This window comes from Zootoca vivipara, chromosome 9, assembly GCF_965207765.1.
Source record: "Zootoca vivipara chromosome 9, rZooViv2.hap1.1, whole genome shotgun sequence".
NCBI lineage: Eukaryota > Metazoa > Chordata > Lepidosauria > Squamata > Lacertidae > Zootoca > Zootoca vivipara.
Window position 1 is genome coordinate 49,747,684 of NC_142592.1, and position 19,801 is coordinate 49,767,484.

Sequence of the window (19,801 nt, forward strand, 5' to 3'; positions counted from 1 at the left end):
TTTTTACCTGCAGCAACTTCACCACTGATCCAAATTTAGTTCTTTCCATGCTTTCACAATATTTGCACAAGATTATATTTAGTATGTGCTCAGTTTGTAAGATATTCGTTAATTAATATTCTTTATTTCTGCAGGTCTGGAACTTGGAAACTTGCATCAGATCATGAAATGAAAGCAGTAAGAACTGAAATGAATCAAGCTTGTTTCTAGGAAGCCTGCATTGGAATTTGGTGGGTAATCGGAGCACTTACATACAAATTTAGTCTCTTGTTTTCTTTTATTTGCTATTTTACGAAACAGGAAATACGTGGCCTACAAGGATATTTTCACAAGTGCTATTATAATCAGACACTAAGACCTTATCCACACCTTTTGCCAGGAAAGCACAGGTCCTAGAGGTTTTCTGCTAGAAGGCGCAGGTCTGAGCTGTTTTTCATTTGCCCCACAGTTTTATCCAGGAAAACCCACTGTTTACCGCTGAATTGGAACAACTGTCAGTCTGCAGAAAAACCAACTAACGATTGTTGCAATTCAGCGGTAAACAGGGTTTTTTTCCAGAAGGAAAGCAGTGGGAAATTAAAAATGAAACCTAGAACTGGCAAACCAAAAATCTGTTGTCACCAGGGCCTCCTCCTGCAAGGGGAAGGGTGTTGGCCTTGAGCTTGTGCTAAGTCTCAAAACACAGCATGAGGTAAATGGAAAATCTGTTCCTCTTTCCAGCTCTAAGCTTGGACCAGGAGTGGGGTGGGGTGGGGGTGGAGAGTAGCAGAAAACAAGATCAGAGCTGGAGGTGCAATTCTAATGGGCCCTGCCAATCCCAGAGTGCCCCTTGGGCACAGAGACAAGCCCACAACCCTGTCTCATGTCTCCATTTCCAAGCTGAGGAGAGGATGCAAAGTCATGTAGATTTGATTTGGTGTGTAGCTTCAGCCTTAGACTCTTTTCACTGCCCAGAGCTTGGCTTCCCTCTCACCATAGCAAGGAGAGCAAGAGTATTGAACCCTTAATACGCACAAATGTTGTTGTATGTATTTATGGTTCATGTCAGCTGGGGATAAAGATGAAGGAGATTAAGCTAAAGGCTTCATGGAAGAATTGAGGTTTGAGCTGTGGCCTGAAGGATGTGACGCCATGTAGAAGTTCAGGGAGGGTGCCCCAAGCACCAAAGGTATGATCAAGGATGAAAGTGACAAAAGGGAAATATATATCTATAATAAGGGAGCACATAGAGAGAAGAGGCAAAAGTAAAGAGAAAGAAAAAGAAAGAGAGCAAACACACACACACACACACAAATTGTTTTTTAAAAACCCAGACTAGAAGAAATGTCATGCTTTTAAATGGATAAAATTACTGGGTTGGAAATTTTTTGCAAGTTCTAAGTGCAATTTTCAATACTAGTTTTAATAAGAACATATGAGTCACCAGAAAAGTGAACTTTCCGTACCCTTTTCACAGCTCCAGTTGCAATGTACATCGTGAAGTGCAAAAACATGTAGAAGTCAAGAGCAAAATAATCAGCCAAATTGTTGAACACATTACAGCAGACAGAGTTTGCAATTTGGACTGAGGCCTTTGCTGCGCTTGATATCATCTCTACAGTTAGCAGAGACACTATAATTCTGAAGTATGCTGGATGCTGGGAGTGAAAAATTAGGCAAAGGCTACTGCCATTGTGCCTTGTATGGGGCTTTCTGGAGCAGGGATGTCCAAATCCCAAGAGACTGCAATCTACTCCCAGTATTAAAAAAAAACTAGTTACAGGTAGGTAGCCGTGTTGGTCTGACGCAGTCAAAATAAAAATAAAAAATCCTTCCAGTAGCACCTTAGAGACCAACTAAGTTTGTCATAGGTATGAGCTTTCATGTGCATGCACGAAATCTGAAGGTATCTGAAGAAGTGTGCATGCACACGAAAGCCTATGACAAACTTAGTTGGTCTCTAAGGTGCTACTGGAAGGATTTTTTATTTTTATTTAAAAAAAACTGGCAGTGATCTACCCATTGTCATTGAATGGTTGAGCTTTTTGGGGGGAGGATTGCCCGGAGTTGTTGAGCTTTTTTTAGGGAAGAGTGCCCAGAGTTGGTGAGCTTTTTTTTAGGAAAATCACGGTCGACTGGTTGAACATGTCTATCCTAGAGGCAACAAATTAATCACTGTAGGAAGCAGTGGACTAAATGCACACAATTTGGTTGGGTCATGCATGGCTCTTCCTACCATAAGGAAGTCTTACCTCATTTGGGTCTTGCTGGTCTCTCAAAGCAATCATATTCTTAATGGCATTGATAAAAAATCCATTCACCTCATCTCGTTTCTTATTTGGCAAAATCTGAAGCAGGGGGACCATTACGAACGGAAATGCAACTTTAAGAGAGTTTCAAAAAACATCATTAGCTATTAATGCAAATATCCACAACCCCTGAGTATATGGATTTCCTTTCCTTTCAGAGTTTTTAAAATAAAAAATACTACTGCTTTCTTATTTTGTCATTCTTGACTAGAGAGTCACATATGCTTTCTCAGATTACTCCGATTACTGAGATGAACACATGGTTGTAGGACGCATCTCATACGTTTCTCTAATTTACAATATTAGAAGTGAGCAATGGGAGTTGAAGTCCAAAATCATTTGGAGGGCATTAGGTTGGGGGAGGCTGTCCTACAGAGAAATAGGATTCACTGTGTGTTGAGGGTTCTGCAACATTGCAATGTATCTCATAGCACACTTAATTCATTATGAGGTCTTTTAAAAAACACACACACACACCTTACAAACCAACCTGCAAGGTAAGACAGCTCTGAGAATGTGACTGGAAGGTTACATTAATTCAATTTCCATCATCCCTTTTCATTCTGGAAAGCAGGGTGCCTCATTTAATGCCCTATTAAAGCTTATATATACTTCTCCAAAGAGACTAACTGCAGCAAACTGTATTTACAGACTCTTGAGACAATCACAAGGTTTGTCTCGGGGCTGCAGGAAAGTTTTGTGTAAATGTACCCTTTCACTAAGTGAACCATTAAATAGAAGGTCACTAAATGTTTCTGGTGTGTTGTTTTTTTAAAAATGAGGAATTTGCCCCGAAGTATTTTTCCCTTCATAGGAACTACCTTGCTGCATAATATTCATAAAGCTTGAGTTGTGTGCATGGCACAAATCTGAGACTTGATCAATTGATTCCTATAGTAAACCGGTTACTGCATTAAACTGGAGAACAATAAATTCCAATTCTACACACTGAGTGGCTATTATTATAAATAATTAAATGGACTAACATACTAGATAGATGTGTCAAATGGAGAGAGAGAAACTCCGCCTACAGAGAAAGGTGGAGCGCAGCACAATTCTATGAATGTGTTATTGGACAGACTTGGGTTCATCTTTCTGGATACCCAGAAGCCAAGCAGGGCTGGGTGGAGTTAAAAATTAGAACCCGGTGGTTAACCTGCCAGGTAGTGCTTGGTATGAGTCAGGATTAGATTTAGAAATGGCTTACCAAGGGATTACCTGGGTGGTTAGGGGTTTGCTAGGCAGGGCAAGTCAGTTTATTTCCTTGAGGGAAAAGAAAAGATCCTACAAGGGGCTGGAAGCCTTTTACTGGTTTAGTAGAACAAATACCCATTTTTGGAGGAATCCGTTTAATCAGAAACAGGTTTAAAGTGGAAGTCTAGTTATTGATTTAATTCTGTAAAGTAATTGTGACTGAAACAAAGTATTCTGCCTTTTCCAAGTATCCATTAAGTTTTAACCCTCAGAGATTGCATATAAATAAAATTCTTGTTTTGTTTCCAATGTGCCTCATCATTACTTTGATGTTGTTAAGGATAAGCGGTCACACGTTTTGCTTTCACGTTTTAGTAAATGCTACCACATAAAGAGAATTTCAGCCCTCTCAGGTGTTACTGACAGGGAGCACCTAAGTTTATAAAAACAACCCAAACCTGGCCTCACTACACTGCTGGTGGTAAGAGTGCATAGGATTGTAGCCCTTGCCTATTGTTAATATCACTGTTATGGTTAGTTACATCAAAAATAAAAATAATGGTAACTAATCTTCTAGAACTCTACTGCTCTTTACAATTTAAGCGGGGGAAAGGATGACCACCATAAATGTCTTAAGGAGTAACAAAGAAATGATAACATGAATACATTATCTGTCTTTAACCATTTTTCCAGTCAATGCTATGCTTCACGTGCCTACCTGAATGTCAAGATCCTCTTCTGAAGCCCTGCTACAGTACTGAATGATTGCCACCCTGGATAACCACCAGAGAAAGGATCTTTTCAATCCCACCACCTCAGTTATGGAGCAGGCTTCCCAAGCAAGTTTGCCTGGAGCAATCCTTCTTATGTTTCTGGTGCCTAGTGAATGCCTTTTTGTTCACACAGGCCTCTTAAATAACTATGTCATTTTGGCCTCCATTTTTCAATCTGTGTTCAATTTGGGGGTGCAGTGAGTTTTTGTTTTCTTGTGGTACTTACGTAACTTTTAATCTGATGGATTTGTGATTATTCTGTATTTAAATTGTTACTTATTGTAAACTGCCCAGAAAACTTTATGATATGGGGTGACACACAAATGCCATGCACAAGTAAACAAGCTTATTTTTTAAAATCTACGTAGGCTGCAATCCTGTACCCACTAACCTAGGAATAAGCCCTATTGAATTCAGTAGGACTTACTTATCCTTTTAATGCACTTTCCCTGCTTCTGACTTATTTTCTAGTCTGTGGGACCCTTGTAGTTTGCACTTTCTTTTCCCTAGCAACCAAGATACATCTTTCATGTGGAAGGTTTGTGTGAAATAAAAGGGTCCCCAAAAGTTATTTTCTGCAAATACTACTAAACTATAAGTGTTAGTGGGTGTTAAAGAATCTTCTCCCTCCCTCCCTGAAAAAAGGCAAATGTGAAAACTGCAAAGAGTGCAGGCCTCTAGTGCAGGCATCCCCAAACTGCGGCCCTCCAGATGTTTTGGCCTACAACTCCAATGATCCCTACCTAAGAGGACCAGTGGTCAGGGATGATGGGAATTGTAGTCCAAAACATCTGGAGGGCTGAAGTTTGGGGATGCCTGCTCTAGTGCATGACCTAAACCCAGGCACTCATTAAGATTTCGCTGCTTATTAGTTACAGTACACACACCTCCCGGTACTCAGAAGCCTCTTTGTGGGGCTTACTCCTTAGTAAGTGGGTATGGGTTCACAGCCTAATCTTTGATTTAGGGTTGGCATGAGGGTTAAGCATTTTCTAGCTGGAAATTTATGGAGAAAATGTCTCCATGCCTGTATTATTGAATTTCACGTTATACACTGTTCTCTATGGCACCCACATGCTCTCTCAACATTTGCATAGTGCCCACTAGTCCAAAAAAGGTGTGTGACCCTTAATTTTACCATATTAATACATTCTCCTTTTACACATGCTTGAGGCTCTTGCATAATCTCTCTTCTTCCCTGCTGCATTCTAAACCACTGTCATGGGCAACTTTTGGTTTGTAACAAACAATCATTTAAGAAATAAAATTAGGAACAGTTGGGCCATGTACAGAGCACTGTGATGTTATACTTACTGGCTAAGATTAAGATGGGTTTAAATAATGAAAGTTCAAAGAATCGTCTGGTGTTCTTAACAAACGTATCCTCAGGATTCTTCTGGGAGTCCACATGGGTACCAAAAGCCACACTAGCAACAACATCCAGGGTAAAGCAACTGTAATTCCTGTAAAAGATTTAAGAAGGTTGCTGTTAAACCGCAGTGTTTGTCATCCCACATTTCTGTTTCTGCCTTTGTTGCAAAACTATCTCCTAGGGTTTATTTTTCTGAGCCTACTTAAGACAATTTGAGTTTTTTAAAAGATTCATTTCTGGATGATCTGGCAGGAGATATTTATAAAATGAAAAACTAAGCACATCATCTTCTGAAGTTGATTGTGAATAATACTTATGCCTTTCATTTTTACAAATGGTAAAGAAGTTTTACTTTTAAACTACGAAATTGAATGTATACTTGCTAATAATTCTCAACACAACACACACACACACCCATTTTCTGAATCTTAGTTCTGCAAAAGTTCTGGGGCTGGTTCACACATAGGTGTTTATCTGATGATGACTGCAACATCAAGTGATAATTGCATTTGTGAATGGGCCAACGTAAATATCTTACACAACACAGATCTTACACAGAACCTAAAATCAGGCATGCAGTACTGAGTGCAGAGAAATAAAAATATATAAATACATATGTAACACACACACTTACACTTAACAGAATTTACTTGGTTGCATTTTCACTCTTCACTCCGATCATGTAGAATCATGTCAATGCTGACATTGAAAACGGAAGTCAGATTTATGCTAAGTCAGAGCACAATCCTAACTACCTGAGTAGCAGAGCTGGTGGGGGTATCAACAGAAGTCCTGACAAGACAGAAGTACTGTGTGTGGGGAACAGGAGGCGGGCAGGTGTGGAGGATTCCCTGGTTCTGAATGGGGTAACTGTTGTGTATTGAGTCAAAGGATTTTATATCTGTATTATTATTGTCTGTATTTGCATTAGGATAAAGTAACTGCCTTTTGGTTCCAGAGGGTACAGCTACTATTGGTTCATTTAAGCTGCTGTATTTGGATCCTCTGTCTTATTGGTTTCCTCCAAAAGGCAGCACTGTGATTGCTTGATATTGTTCCCTCCAAAATGTATCCCTTCCTAGCTAGTCCCCTGTCCCTATAAATGTAGCTTTCCTCTCCTCAGTCTTCAGTCTTGTTCACTTTAATAAAGAGCTGTTACTAGAGAACTGTCTCCAGCATGTTATGTCAAGAGAGCTGAAATCACAAACCCCACGTCACAACAACTGGCGACGAGGATGGGATCCGGAATGCTGAGGAGCGGTTAAACACAGCCCTGCCTCAGAGTCCGGATTGCAGCTGAGAACAAGACTCACTGGCCAGCTGAGAAGACGACCCTGCCCGCTAGGACAATGGAGAGTCCAAGGGTATTGGAGCCCTTCCAGCCATCAGAGCCCCACACATGGGAAGACTACGTCGAACGCTTCGAGTTCTTTGCAGTGGCTCAAGGGATCACCGATGCCAGCAAAAGAAGGGCCACATTCCTGAGCTACTGTGGGCCCGAGACCTTCAAGCTGGCCAAGGCATTACTTGCTCCAGCGAAGCTGAGTGAGACATCTCTCAAAGATATTCTTGCCTGCCTAACAAGCCACTTGGCGCCTACTGAGACCAAGATGGCCCGGCGGATGGAGTTCCATAAGAGGCAGCAGCGTGCTGGGGAGTCTGTATCCACATTTCTGGCTGAGCTCCGGAAGCTCGCTCAGCATTGCGGCTTCCAAAATCTGGAAGAGACTCTCCTGGATCGGTTTATTGGTGGTCTGAGCAGCAAGAAAGCCAGAAGACGCATCGTGGCTAAAGAAGAGGTTACCCTTGCTTCAGCCTTGAAGGAGGCCACCGCCACGGAGAATTATGAAAGAGAGGAGCTTGATGCCAGTCGCAAGGCCACTAAGCCACAGATAGAAGTTGCGCATGCCATGGACGAGCTAGAGGCTACTCCGAGCCAGAGCCCAGTCCGTGGGGTCGAGTTGGTGCGTCAGGCCTGCACAGTGCACAAAGATCGCCGAGGCAGTTGCCCAGGTTGTGGCGGAAACCATGAGCGGAAGAGTTGTCGTTTCAGGGATGCTATGTGCCGGACGTGCGGAAAGACGGGTCACATCGCCAGGGTCTGTAGATCGGCGGCGTCGGGAGCAACAGGAGCACCTAGACTGGAGCATCGCAGACCGCCCACAGCAACTAGTTTTCTAAAGGACTGCCACTACGTAACAGAGATCAACGGGAGGGCCGTGCAGTTTCCAGCGCAAGGCAAGGCACACGTCAAGGTGAAGATTGAGGGTCAGCAGTGCGACATGGAGGTGGACTCTGGATCTGCATTCACCATCGTGTCGGACCAGACCGCGAAGACATTCTTCCTCAGGGGTAAGTTGCCCCCTCTGGAGCCCTTCCCGGCAACCTTGCAGTCGTACTCAGCAGGCCGCATCCATGTTATGGGAATGTGTGCCGTGAGAGTACAGTTCCGGGACAAACAGGCTGTACTCAAACTGGTGATTGCAAAGGGCAGTCGCCCCAGTCTCCTGGGCACTGACTGGTTCCCCGCCCTGGGACTGAGTATCTCAGGGCTTAATTCAATCCAAACCTGCCCTGAGATGAGCGAGGCATTATGCAAGGAATTTGCTGGTCTCTTTAATGGAAAACTGGGTTGTTACAAAGGGCCCCCAGTTGACTTCGAGTTGGACCCCGGGGTGGCCCCAATCCGACTCAAACCAAGGCGAGTGCCATTTGCACTACAACCCAAGATCGAGGCAGAGCTGGATAAATTGGTCAAGCAGGGAGTTCTCTCACCCGTGGACTCTGCTAAGTGGGAGACTCCAATCGTCACGCCCCTTAAAGCAAATGGGGAAGTCAGGATATGTGCAGATTACAAATGTACTATCAATAAGGCACTCAGGGGAAACTCATACCCCATTCCAGTCGTATCACATCTGTTGGCTAAACTGGCTGGGGGCAAGGTGTTCGCCAAAATTGACCTGGCACAAGCTTACCAACAGCTGCCAGTAACCCCACAATCAGCGGAAGCACAGACTATTGTCACACATAAAGGGGCGTTCAGAGTTAACAGATTACAGTTCGGAGTTTGTGTGGCCCCAGGGATTTTTCAAGGGCTCATGGAACGCCTGTTAAGAGGTCTGCCGGGGGTCTTGCCATTTTTTGATGACGTTTTGATTGCTGGAAAAGACCCACAGGAACTGGTTGTGCGTGTCCGTGCAGTGTTGCTCAAGTTCAAGGAGGTGGGGTTGCAACTGAAAAAAGAAAAATGCAGTTTTGGGGTGCCAACTGTGGATTTCTTGGGGTTTAAAATTGATGCATCAGGCATCCACCCCACAGATGCTAAGATTAAGGCCATCATCGAGGCACCACGACCACAGAACAAGACGGAGTTGCAGTCATTCCTGGGACTTATTAACTTTTATCATTCGTTCTTACCCCAGAAAGCTTCGGTAGCTGAACCATTACATAGACTATTGCAGAAAAAGAATGTGTGGCGATGGGGGCGGGAGCAGCAGAAGGCTTTTGACTCCTTGCGAGGAATGCTGAGTAGCAGGAGCGTCCTTGCTCATTATGATGAGTCAAAGCCGCTGGTCCTGGCATGTGATGCCTCTCAATACGGTCTGGGGGCTGTGCTGAGTCATAGGGAACCGGATGGGTCGGAAAAGCCCATCTCTTTCTATTCCCGTACGTTGTCGCCCACAGAGCGCAACTATGCTCAAATTGATAAAGAGGCACTGGCTATTGTGTCCGGAATCAAAAGGTTCTATGATTATTTGTACGGTCGCCATTTCTCCATTGAAACGGACCACAAACCACTGTTAGGGTTGTTCAACCCAAACAAACAAACGCCACAAATTCTCTCCCCCAGAATGTTGCGTTGGTCAATATTCCTGAATGGGTTCCAGTACACCTTGACCCATGTGCCAGGGAAACAGTTGTGCCATGCTGATGCGCTGAGTCGATTGCCCCTTCCTGGCGGGAGCAATGAGGATCCTGCTCCGGCGGAGCACATTATGATGCTAGAAACACTTCCGGGGGCTCCTGTAACAGCTACGGATATAGCTGAGAAAACTAGGAAAGATGCTGTTCTCTCCCGTGTGCTCACTTGGGTGGGGAGGGGGTGGCCAGGTGGTCCGCATGAAGAAAAATTCAGGCCTTATGCGACAAGGCAGCACGAATTGTCCATGCATAAGGGTTGTCTCCTATGGGGAGATAGGGTGATCATCCCAGCACCACTGAGAAACAGGGTTCTTGAGACGCTTCACATGGGACACCCGGGAATGGTCAGAATGAAGTCACTAGCCCGATGTTATGTGTGGTGGCCTGGAATGGACCAGAACATAGAACAATGGGTACGAACATGCAAGGCATGCCAAGAGGTGCGGCCAGAAGTGGCCAGAGCACCAGTCCACTGGTGGGAGCAGTCCAGGACTCCCTGGAGCCGGCTGCACATAGATTTTGCTGGGCCATTCCAAGGGAAGGTCTTTTTGGTTATCGTTGATGCATATTCCAAATGGTTAGAAGTGGCGATGGTCCCTAGCATGGCATCAGCTGCCGTAATCAAGGTGTTGAGGCAGCTGTTTGCTACCCACGGGTTACCTGAGACCATTGTATCAGATAATGGGGCAGCTTTTGTATCCCAAGAATTCAGGGCATTCTTGGCTGATAACTTTATAAGAGGGGTCACATCCGCGCCCTTTCACCCATCCTCCAATGGGCAGGCTGAGCGCATGGTAAGAACAGCCAAAGAATCCATTGCGCGCTTAATGGAGGGTAACTGGTCGGCTCGCATTGCGCGAATGTTATTTTTGCAGCATGCGACACCGTGTACTGCGACGGGCAAGTCGCCAGCCGAGCTGCTCTTAGGTAGAAGACTGGTAACGGTGCTGGATTATGTCCACCCAGATAAAATGCCAAACCGTAATTCAAGAGCAACCCCCCAGGCTGAGACTGACACAACAAGGTATCTCGCCCCTGAAGATCTGGTCTGGGTGAGGAACTATTCACGAGGTCCGCGGTGGGTGGCTGGTGTGATCACCCGGGCTAGTGGACCTGTGTCCTATTATGTGACCTTGGAAAATGGGCAAGTTTGGAAGAGACATATAGATCAGCTGAGGCGCCGGGCGCTCAGCAGGGAGGAGTCAGATAATTCATCCCTGGCTAATGACGCACAGCTGCGAGACCAGAGTGAAGATGGCCCAGAGGTGCAGTCACCAGGGGCTTCAGCAAATGAACCAGGGTCTGCTAGTCCTCATGATGACGAGGTACAGGTCGGGGACCCTGAGATGTCTGGGACTCCATCTGTTCCTGATGAAACCCCTATAGCAGCCCCTCCACCACAGGTAACACCCAATCCAGAACCTGCAACACCTGTTGTCAGGAGATCAGGTAGAAGTTGTAGGACCCCACAGTACCTGAGGGATTACGTCTGCTGTGCTCACTAGGGGGGGAGGGGTGTTGTGTATTGAGTCAAAGGATTTTATATCTGTATTATTATTGTCTGTATTTGCATTAGGATAAAGTAACTGCCTTTTGGTTCCAGAGGGTACAGCTACTATTGGTTCATTTAAGCTGCTGTATTTGGATCCTCTGTCTTATTGGTTTCCTCCAAAAGGCAGCACTGTGATTGCTTGATATTGTTCCCTCCAAAATGTATCCCTTCCTAGCTAGTCCCCTGTCCCTATAAATGTAGCTTTCCTCTCCTCAGTCTTCAGTCTTGTTCACTTTAATAAAGAGCTGTTACTAGAGAACTGTCTCCAGCATGTTATGTCAAGAGAGCTGAAATCACAAACCCCACGTCACAACAGTAACTGTGCCCATGAAGGACCAGGTGAGCAGCCTGGGAGTCATTTTGGACTCACAGCTGTCCATGGAGGCGCAGGTCAATTCTGTGTCCAGGGCAGCTGTCTATCAGCTCCATCTGGTACGCAGGCTGAGACCCTACCTGCCAGCAGACTGTCTCGCCAGAGTGGTGCATGCTCTGGTTATCTCCCACTTGGACTACTGCAATGCGCTCTACGTGGGGCTACCCTTGAAGGTGACTCGGAAACTACAACTAATCCAGAATGCGGCAGCTAGACTGGTGACTGGGAGCGGCCGCCGAGACCACATAACACCGGTCTTGAAAGATCTACATTGGCTCCCAGTACGTTTCCGAGCACAATTCAAAGTGTTGGTGCTGACCTTTAAAGCCCTAAATGGCCTCGGTCCAGTATACCTGAAGGAGCGTCTCCACCTCCATCATTCTGCCCGGACACTGAGGTCCAGCACCGAGGGCCTTCTGGCGGTTCCCTCGTTGCGAGAAGCCAAGTTGCAGGGAACTAGGCAGAGGGCCTTCTCGGCGGTGGCGCCTGCCCTGTGGAACGCCCTCCCAACAGATATCAAAGAGGAAAACAACTACCAGACTTTTAGAAGACATCTGAAGGGAGGCTTTTAATGTTTAATTATTATTGTGTTTTATTTTTCTGTTGGAAGCCGCCCAGAGTGGCTGGGGAAACCCAGCCAGATGGGCGGGGTATAAATAATAAATTATTATTATTATTATTATTATTATTATTATTATTGGTGTTTCTCTGCTGGGCACTGCTGCTATGGATCCACCAAAAGTGAGAGCAAGTAAGAAGCTTTTCTGGCAGTGTTACTGGTGGTGCTGGATCTTAGTCTGGATGCTTCCTGAAGAGGGGCCTGATTGCTGTTTCTCTATTGCAGCAGCCTGGAGCTAGTACAGCAAAAAAGGAAAATGCCCCACTTTCTGCCCTGGCCAGCAGGAGCTGGCAGGGCTCAGATGTGACAGAGGATCACCTGTTCCATGGCTCCCCAACTCCTCTTAGGACTGCTCTGTTCCATACTAGCTTATCAGGAGCCTCATCTGGAAACTGAATGAATATCATAAAATCTTTTCTCTTTTTATGAGAGCTATTCTGCTTATCCATAAATAATCTCCCAATCAACAAGAAGCAATAAAAGAGGCAGAATCTGCAAAAGGAAGCGTTCAATTAACACTGGAAAGGATCTTTGTCAAACGGGTCTGAGTTATGAAGATGGATTGCTTCGAGAAACCATAGTTAAAAATGGACCACAGTTTAGGGTTCAGATGTGGTACTAAACTGTGATTGATTTTAAAAAAATAGAAGCAAAATTCTAATTTCCTTGTAACTGTGGCATGAAAAGGAGAGGAAAGAGGGAGAGGAGTGTGTGAGCCCTAAGTCTTGCCTAGGCTCACTCCTATCAGGATAAACTATGGTTTATCATGATGGCTGGATGCAGCCACTAAGAACAATCTCCCCCTGCCCCCCCCCACTGATGTTACAGGCAGCTGCAGATTAGATACTCCACTACAATTACTTTTGCTTGTAATTGCTACTGTTAAAATATTGTGCTGTTGTAAAACAAGGGGTTGGGGGGCAGATATACTTATTTGAAAGTGACAGCGTCCACATCAAGACAGAAAAATTAAAAACTCCATTTGTAAAATAATTGCATACTTAGAACAGCTTGGCAAATCAAGTACCTGTAAAAACTTCCCTCGTTTCTAATTTATTAAAGTACCTTTGGATGTCAAAAGCTGTGCCAGAATCTGCATAGACCTTTAAGTTACTCAGCAGGACGTCACATGCCTGGTTGATTAGCGGCACCATCTAAAAAGGAGCACATGCACACGGTGTAATTAAAAAACACACAATACATTTCTCCACATTAATTGCATACTGCAGGAGGTAAGTGCTCTCAAGAGCTCCTGAATCAGTGGATAAAGTCATTTTCTTAGGGAGGTTTTACACACACGCAAAAACACGCGCACACAAATACACGTTCCAGTGATAACATGCTCTCTGTACAAGACTGATGGCCACAGGAGATGCTTCCCCCGCTTTCTCGTTTCTGTTGTGGCTGCTCACTGCTCTTAGACGAGAGAATAGGCTCTGTAGTGTTGTACAATCTGTTTACCCCAAGCTGGAAGCGGCAACTGCCATGGGAAGCCTCTAGGAGCTTCTGCATATGCAGTGGCTGCTATATTGCCAGAGAGTTTGTTGTGTGGCATGGAGATGCTGGGCTCTACGTGCACTTGGCACAGCTGTCCCCTGTGTCAATCAGCACAAAGACAAGTGCATGCACAGCTCATCTTCTGCCACCTTCAAAGAGGGAGGAAGGAAGAGATCCCTTTGCATGAAAGCAAGAGCAGGCTCTGCCGCTTGTGTTCTCAACTAGGATCAATTGCTTACACTAAGCAAGAAGCTGACCTGCCGTTGCTAAGCCTGCACCAAAACGCATACGTTCAGAACACTGCTAATTTGTCTACTAGCTTACCAGTGACCAGTGCTAAGTTGCCTTTAGCTAGCCTGTGGCACCGTCACTTAGAACATCTGGAAACTGAAATGGATATCCCCCAAAGCTTCATTTGCATAGCTCAAATTCTGACTTTCAAAAGGAGGAACTGCGGACTCCCTCCTCAGCTCAGCCAAGCCGGTTTTCTTATAATTAATACACCCTGTTTAGACCTTCTAGAAGCTTATAGAGGGCTGATGACAGCCCCCCCCCCCAGCCACCCTCCGTCCATCCATCTGAGGGAAAGGATTTCCCTGCTAACATAGTGTGTCCTCCTCTGCTCAACGCCGCCCCCCCAAATATAAACAACTTGCTGCCACCAGATAAAGGGAGGGAATTTTTCTGCAAGGCTGCCTCGTTATCTATCAACCTCAATAACCTTTCCTGGGTAACTTTTTATACCACAAATGTTCTGGTTTGTTTTTTTCGTCCTGCCTTTGCTATAGCCCCTCCAGATAGCAATAAAATGGCACCATAGGGAAAGATAGTGGTTGAGTATCTTAAAGGGTAAAGGTAAAGGGACCCCTGACCATTAGGTCCAGTCGTGAGTGACTCTGGGGTTGCGGCGCTCATCTCGCTTTATTGGCCGAGGGAGCCGGCGTACAGCTTCCAGGTCATGTGGCCAGCATGACTAAGCCGCTTCTGGAGAACCAGAGCAACGCACGGAAACGCCGTTTAACTTCCCGCCGGAGCAGTACCTATTTATCTACTTGCACTTTGACATGCTTTCGAACTGCTAGGTTGGCAGGAGCTGGGAACGAACAACGGGAGCTCACCCCATCACGGGAATTCAAACTGCCGACCTTCTGATCGGCAAGCCGTAGGCTCTGTGGTTTAGACCACAGCGCCACCCGCGTCCCATGCGTTGAGTATCTTAGATGGCTTTTAAAAAAGGAATTAGGGGAAACAGGTCTTAATAAAATAAAATAAAAATCCCATGGCATATAAGGCTATCAATGGGTACAACTCATGCTGGTTCAGAGTCAGCATGCCTCTGAATCACCAGCTAATAGGGAACAGCAGTGAGAGACGTCTGTCACCCTCATCTCCCACTTGTGACCCTCACAGAGGCATCTGACTGGTAGCAGCTGGGAAACAAAAAGGTCCGCTAAATAGGCCTTTGGTCTGTTCCATCAGGCCCTGATGGAGTTCTTAACACAGAGAGGAGAAGGATCACACTCACCGCTCCATCTTCTGCACTTTGATCAGTTATTTGAGTACAAAGGAACATGCATTATCAAGTCAGGCCATTGGTCCATGTATCTCTGTACTGTCTACACTGACTGCATCTCTCCAGAATTTCAGGCAGTGGCCTCTGCCAGCCCTACCAATCCCAGCCAGGGGCTGAACCTCAGAACCTCTGCATGCACAGTCAATGCTCTCCCAGTAAGCTATGGGCCTTTCCCATAGATACATATTTGAGAACCCTGCAGAAAGCAGGGTCTCCCAATCATGCTGAGGAGCCTAGGCACATACAATATATCATTATTAGAAGTGTTATTTTCATTTATAGACCATCTTCATCGAAGAACCATAGGGCAGTAAACAATCCATAATAAAATTATAAAATACAAAACGCCATTATTACAACATTAAAAAAACCTAAAACATCAAAATCACAAATTTACATTTCACAATAATGATCCAGCGGCTGGTAACTGGGTGCAATAGTATAAAACAAAGGCCTGGGATATAAGTGTGTAGTGTTTGTGCACACAGACCAATGGGTTGTGGGATGAAGGAGTAGTGCCATGTATTAATCTGCTACTTGATTTGTTGGGTTAGCCAATGCGCAACCCCTTATTCTTCTACAGGCTTTCAGTTCCTTTGTGCCACTTCCTTGTGGACCTTGAAATACCCAACTGCCTCAAATGATTCTGCTCTTTCCCTATCATTTTAATTTGCCTGCCACCCACAGTAGCATGTTGCTAGCTTACTGTTTTTCTTTTGTTTTAGTTATCCTTGCCCTGGCTCTCTTCCAGTTGACCCCTTTTAAACGTTTCCATAATCATCCCTTTTCATCTGCCAGTCTTGTCTTCCTGGCACAGATGCCTATCCTACAGTGCTCCATGACAGCTCAAGAATTACTCACAGTCAATCTCATTTCCAGAACAGGAAACAATCATAATTTACTTTTTAAGAAGAAAAGGGGGGGCGGGGAGAGAAAGATGGTAGGATATCAAATTTCACAAGAGTCATCTTGCTTGACAAACACTTCAACAGACGGAAAGCTTGCATGCCGTCACTAAGAGGACCAGGACAGTCCAAAAATGATGTCATTGTTACCTATTGTGCATTTCCCGTTTTAGATGTTGGGTTTTGCCAAACAGCATGCATGAGTCAAATAACCTGTCCATGGAGGGAAAATGATCTCAACTTCTGGGCATTTGGGATTGGCTGTTTATGACATAACAAAATAAAACATAAGCAATATGCTCACTGCAAATATTTGATCTGCCAATTATCTCATGTCACTGCTGTCTCAGCACCAAAGTTCTGCCAAACAAGACTGCAGGAGTCTGTTGGTGTCAAAAACATTGTGGCATAATCCTGCCAGTACATGCCTTGGCACTTCATTCTTCATATGGGCATTTTACAGGAGTGCTTGTTTTAATTCTAAAAATGGTTATCTACAAAACTGTGCTGCCAACATGATTATTAATAACAGAATAAAATTGCTACCTTTGGGTATAATGCCCAGATCAAGGGAAGTAATAGTACCATTTTATTCTACCATGCTCAGACCCAACCTGGAGTGCTGTGCCCTGTTTTGGGCACCACAGTTTAAGGAGGATATTGAAAAGCTGGAACATGTGCAGAGGAGGGCAACCAATAAAATAACAGTCTGGAAACCAAGCCTTATGAGGAATGATTGAGGGAGTTGGACACGTTTAGTCTGGAGAAGAGGGGAAATATTCACAAAGTTTATTTCCAGCAACTTCTATTTCCAGAGTTACGCCCACCCCTCTTTTGCATTTGTGTGGGTAGCCGATACTCCTTAGGGTCTCCATGTGTCCCCTAGACTTTCAGCTGATGTTACTGTTACATGCCACCCCAATCTGTGAGATGTGAGAGACTCCAGGGGTTCTGGGCTTAGGACTCAATATCCTTGTAACGAAGGTCAGTGCAGAGAGAGGTGTATTTGGGATGTATGGTTTTATTTACATCCATTTGCTTCTCTAAAGGTAGAGGGACCCCTAACCATTAGGTCCAGTCGTGACCGACTCTGGGGTTGTGGCACTCATCTCGCTTTATTGGCCGAGGGAGCTGGCGTACAGCTTCCAGGTCATGTGGCCAGCATGAAAAAGCCGCTTCTGGCGAACCAGAGCAGCACATGGAAATGCCGTTTACCTTCCCGCTGTAGCGGTACCTATTTATCTACTTGCACTTTGACATGCTTTCGAACTGCTAGGTTGGCAGGAGCTGGGACCGAGCAATGGGAGCTCACTCACTATCATGGCTGAGTTTGCCTTAAGGTAATATCTGGCCAGAGCCTTGGACTTGCCACAGAATGTGAATAGCTTGGGATATTCAGGTGATGCCCCTAAATGGGAGCTAATATTTAGAAGATTGCTTCCAGAGAAGGGGTTAGCAAGAATACATTTTCTTCCTCCCTCCTAGCTACGAACAATGCAATCCAGTTCTCTGTGTGTGTCCACGAAAGGGAACAGAAGAATCAGACTGCAGGGGTCCAGCACTGAGGGCCTTCTGACAGGTTCCCTCATTGAGAGAAGCCAAGTTGCAGGGAACCAGGCAGAGGGCCTTCTCAGTAGTGGCACCCGCCCTGTGGAACGCCCTCCCATCAAATGTCAAAGAGAAAAACAACTACCAGATTTTTAGAAGACATCTGAAGGCAGCCCTGTTTAGGGAGGTTTTTATGTTTCATAGATTATTGTATTTTATTTTTCTGTTGGAAGCCACCCAGAGTGGCTGGGGAAACCCAGCCAGATGGGTGGGGTATAAATAATAATAAATTGTTGTTGTTGTTGTTGTTGTTGTTGTTGTTGTTGTTGTTGTTAAGAGTTCAGAAAGGAAGAGAGAGGGATAGTTAAGAGTGGCTGGGGAAACCCAGCCAGATGGGCGGGGTATGAAGAATAAATTATTATTATTATTATTATTATTATTAAGCTGGGTTTAGGGGGCTCTGTAAGCTAACAGCATCTAGGAATGCAGCAGTGCCTCTCAGAAGATTTGGCATGCAGCAAACCTGCTTGAATGTTTTAAGCTGTCTACCTCAAAATTATGCTAAACCTGAGTACTTGAAAATAAACACCAATACTACAAAATGTCGACTTCTGTGACCTCCTTCTAAAATAAACCAACCCTGGATAAGCAACACTGCACCCCTGGAACATCCAACCACTTGGGGGAAAAGGGTGACCGTAACTACATCATCTGTGAAATAATTTGAATTATGTGGTCCTACAGTATTCAAATTACCTGCAGTCCTCTGACTAAGGATAATACATTTCCAAATGGGCCCTCACCATGCGAAACAAATTGCTCATCTCTTTCCTAACTTAAGAGCCATTCCTGAGCATCTTCTAAATGTTTATTTGTTCCGGTAAATGCAAAAATGAAGCAAATGTGTTGATCTTCCCCCCCTTTTCCTTAAAGGGGTTCTTCTCTTTAGTTAATACATTACACATTGAGCTCCCTCACCCCCTTCAGGTAGAAGAATGAAAACAGCCATTTGCACCAACTGCTTAGGACTGTGCAAGGTTCACTGTACATTTTTTTTGCTTTCAAAAGAGAGTACCAGGGAGGGCTACACAGAGAGAGGGAGGGAGAGAGATAAGAGGTGACAAGAGCACAGCAGCACTATCAGGAGAAATAAAAATCAATAGTCTTTGGATGGTGTCAGCTGAAAGGGGGAACAAAGTTATTTATCAAACCTGACAAGGGTTCTAGAACTACAGAATCTTCCCAGCTGTATTTTTTCTCTCTTCTCTCTCAGGACACTAAACAGAGCAACCCTGTAGCTTGGTACAATGTAATCAAACATTCATTCTTAAACACACTTTCTTGCAGGGTTTGAAGCATACTGGCAAACACTTCCATGAGGACACTGGAATATGCAAGTACATTTTATCCGAACATCTCAAAGTAACTTCACTCCCAGAAACCTTTCATTGGTAGAGGTGGGCATTGCTATCTGTACTGTAAACCCAACAGGTTAACATTTTCAAATATGCCTGACTGAGAGCCTAACTTTAATTCGGAGATTTGGTGAGAGGGTTTTCTGCCTCAGGTGCCAAAGTATCTTGGTCAGCCTTGGGACTATGACCCCTGACTGGGAGCGGGGGGGGGGGGTGTTACCATCTACTGCTTCTCCTCCTCAGACAGTGAAATTTCTTCAGCTAGCTCTGACAGGGAAAGTCGTCGCCACCCTGCCCCAATGCCTACTTCATTCTGTCACAGATTCAGTTTCTTTTATTTATTCATCTTCACCATAATGGGACATGGTACAATAAAAACAAAGAACAAAACAAAACCCCACCTTGGATAAAGTTCCAACAATCACAATTACGTAAAAATTTGTATCACAAAGTGCGGGGGGGGGGGATAAAATCACATATAGCATATAAAACCACATATCCTTAGGACTACTAATCCTTAAAAATTGCACAGTGGGGTACCTATCTCCAAGTCTAGTATCTTTCAAATGCCTAGGTTTTTACCAGGTGCCAAAATGAGGGAGAAGGGAGAGAAGAGACAGGCACACCTTATGCCTACAACTCATTTGTAGAAAGCCAAATACTGAGGCCACGGAAGTCATACATTTACCCATCACTCTGCTCCGAATATTTTGCGCCATAACTATATTATGCACTGAACTGTCAACAGTACTTCCGCTCATGTTTATGCGT

At 44.8% G+C, this 19,801-nt stretch overlaps 1 protein-coding gene across 10 annotated transcripts in view; it reads right to left on the reverse strand.

The window, feature by feature from the left end:
- TBXAS1 (thromboxane A synthase 1) overlaps positions 1-19,801 on the reverse strand; it is a 254,516-nt gene that overhangs the window by 86,227 nt on the left and 148,488 nt on the right. For all 10 annotated transcript variants that reach the window (XM_088652216.1, XM_035128282.3, XM_088652215.1 and 7 more), the window contains 3 exons: positions 13,158-13,246; positions 5,570-5,718; positions 2,232-2,362 (listed from right to left, as the gene is read on the reverse strand). In XM_088652216.1, coding sequence (XP_088508342.1) covers positions 2,232-2,362; positions 5,570-5,718; positions 13,158-13,246 — 369 coding nt within the window. The remainder of the gene's footprint in view (positions 1-2,231; positions 2,363-5,569; positions 5,719-13,157; positions 13,247-19,801) is intronic.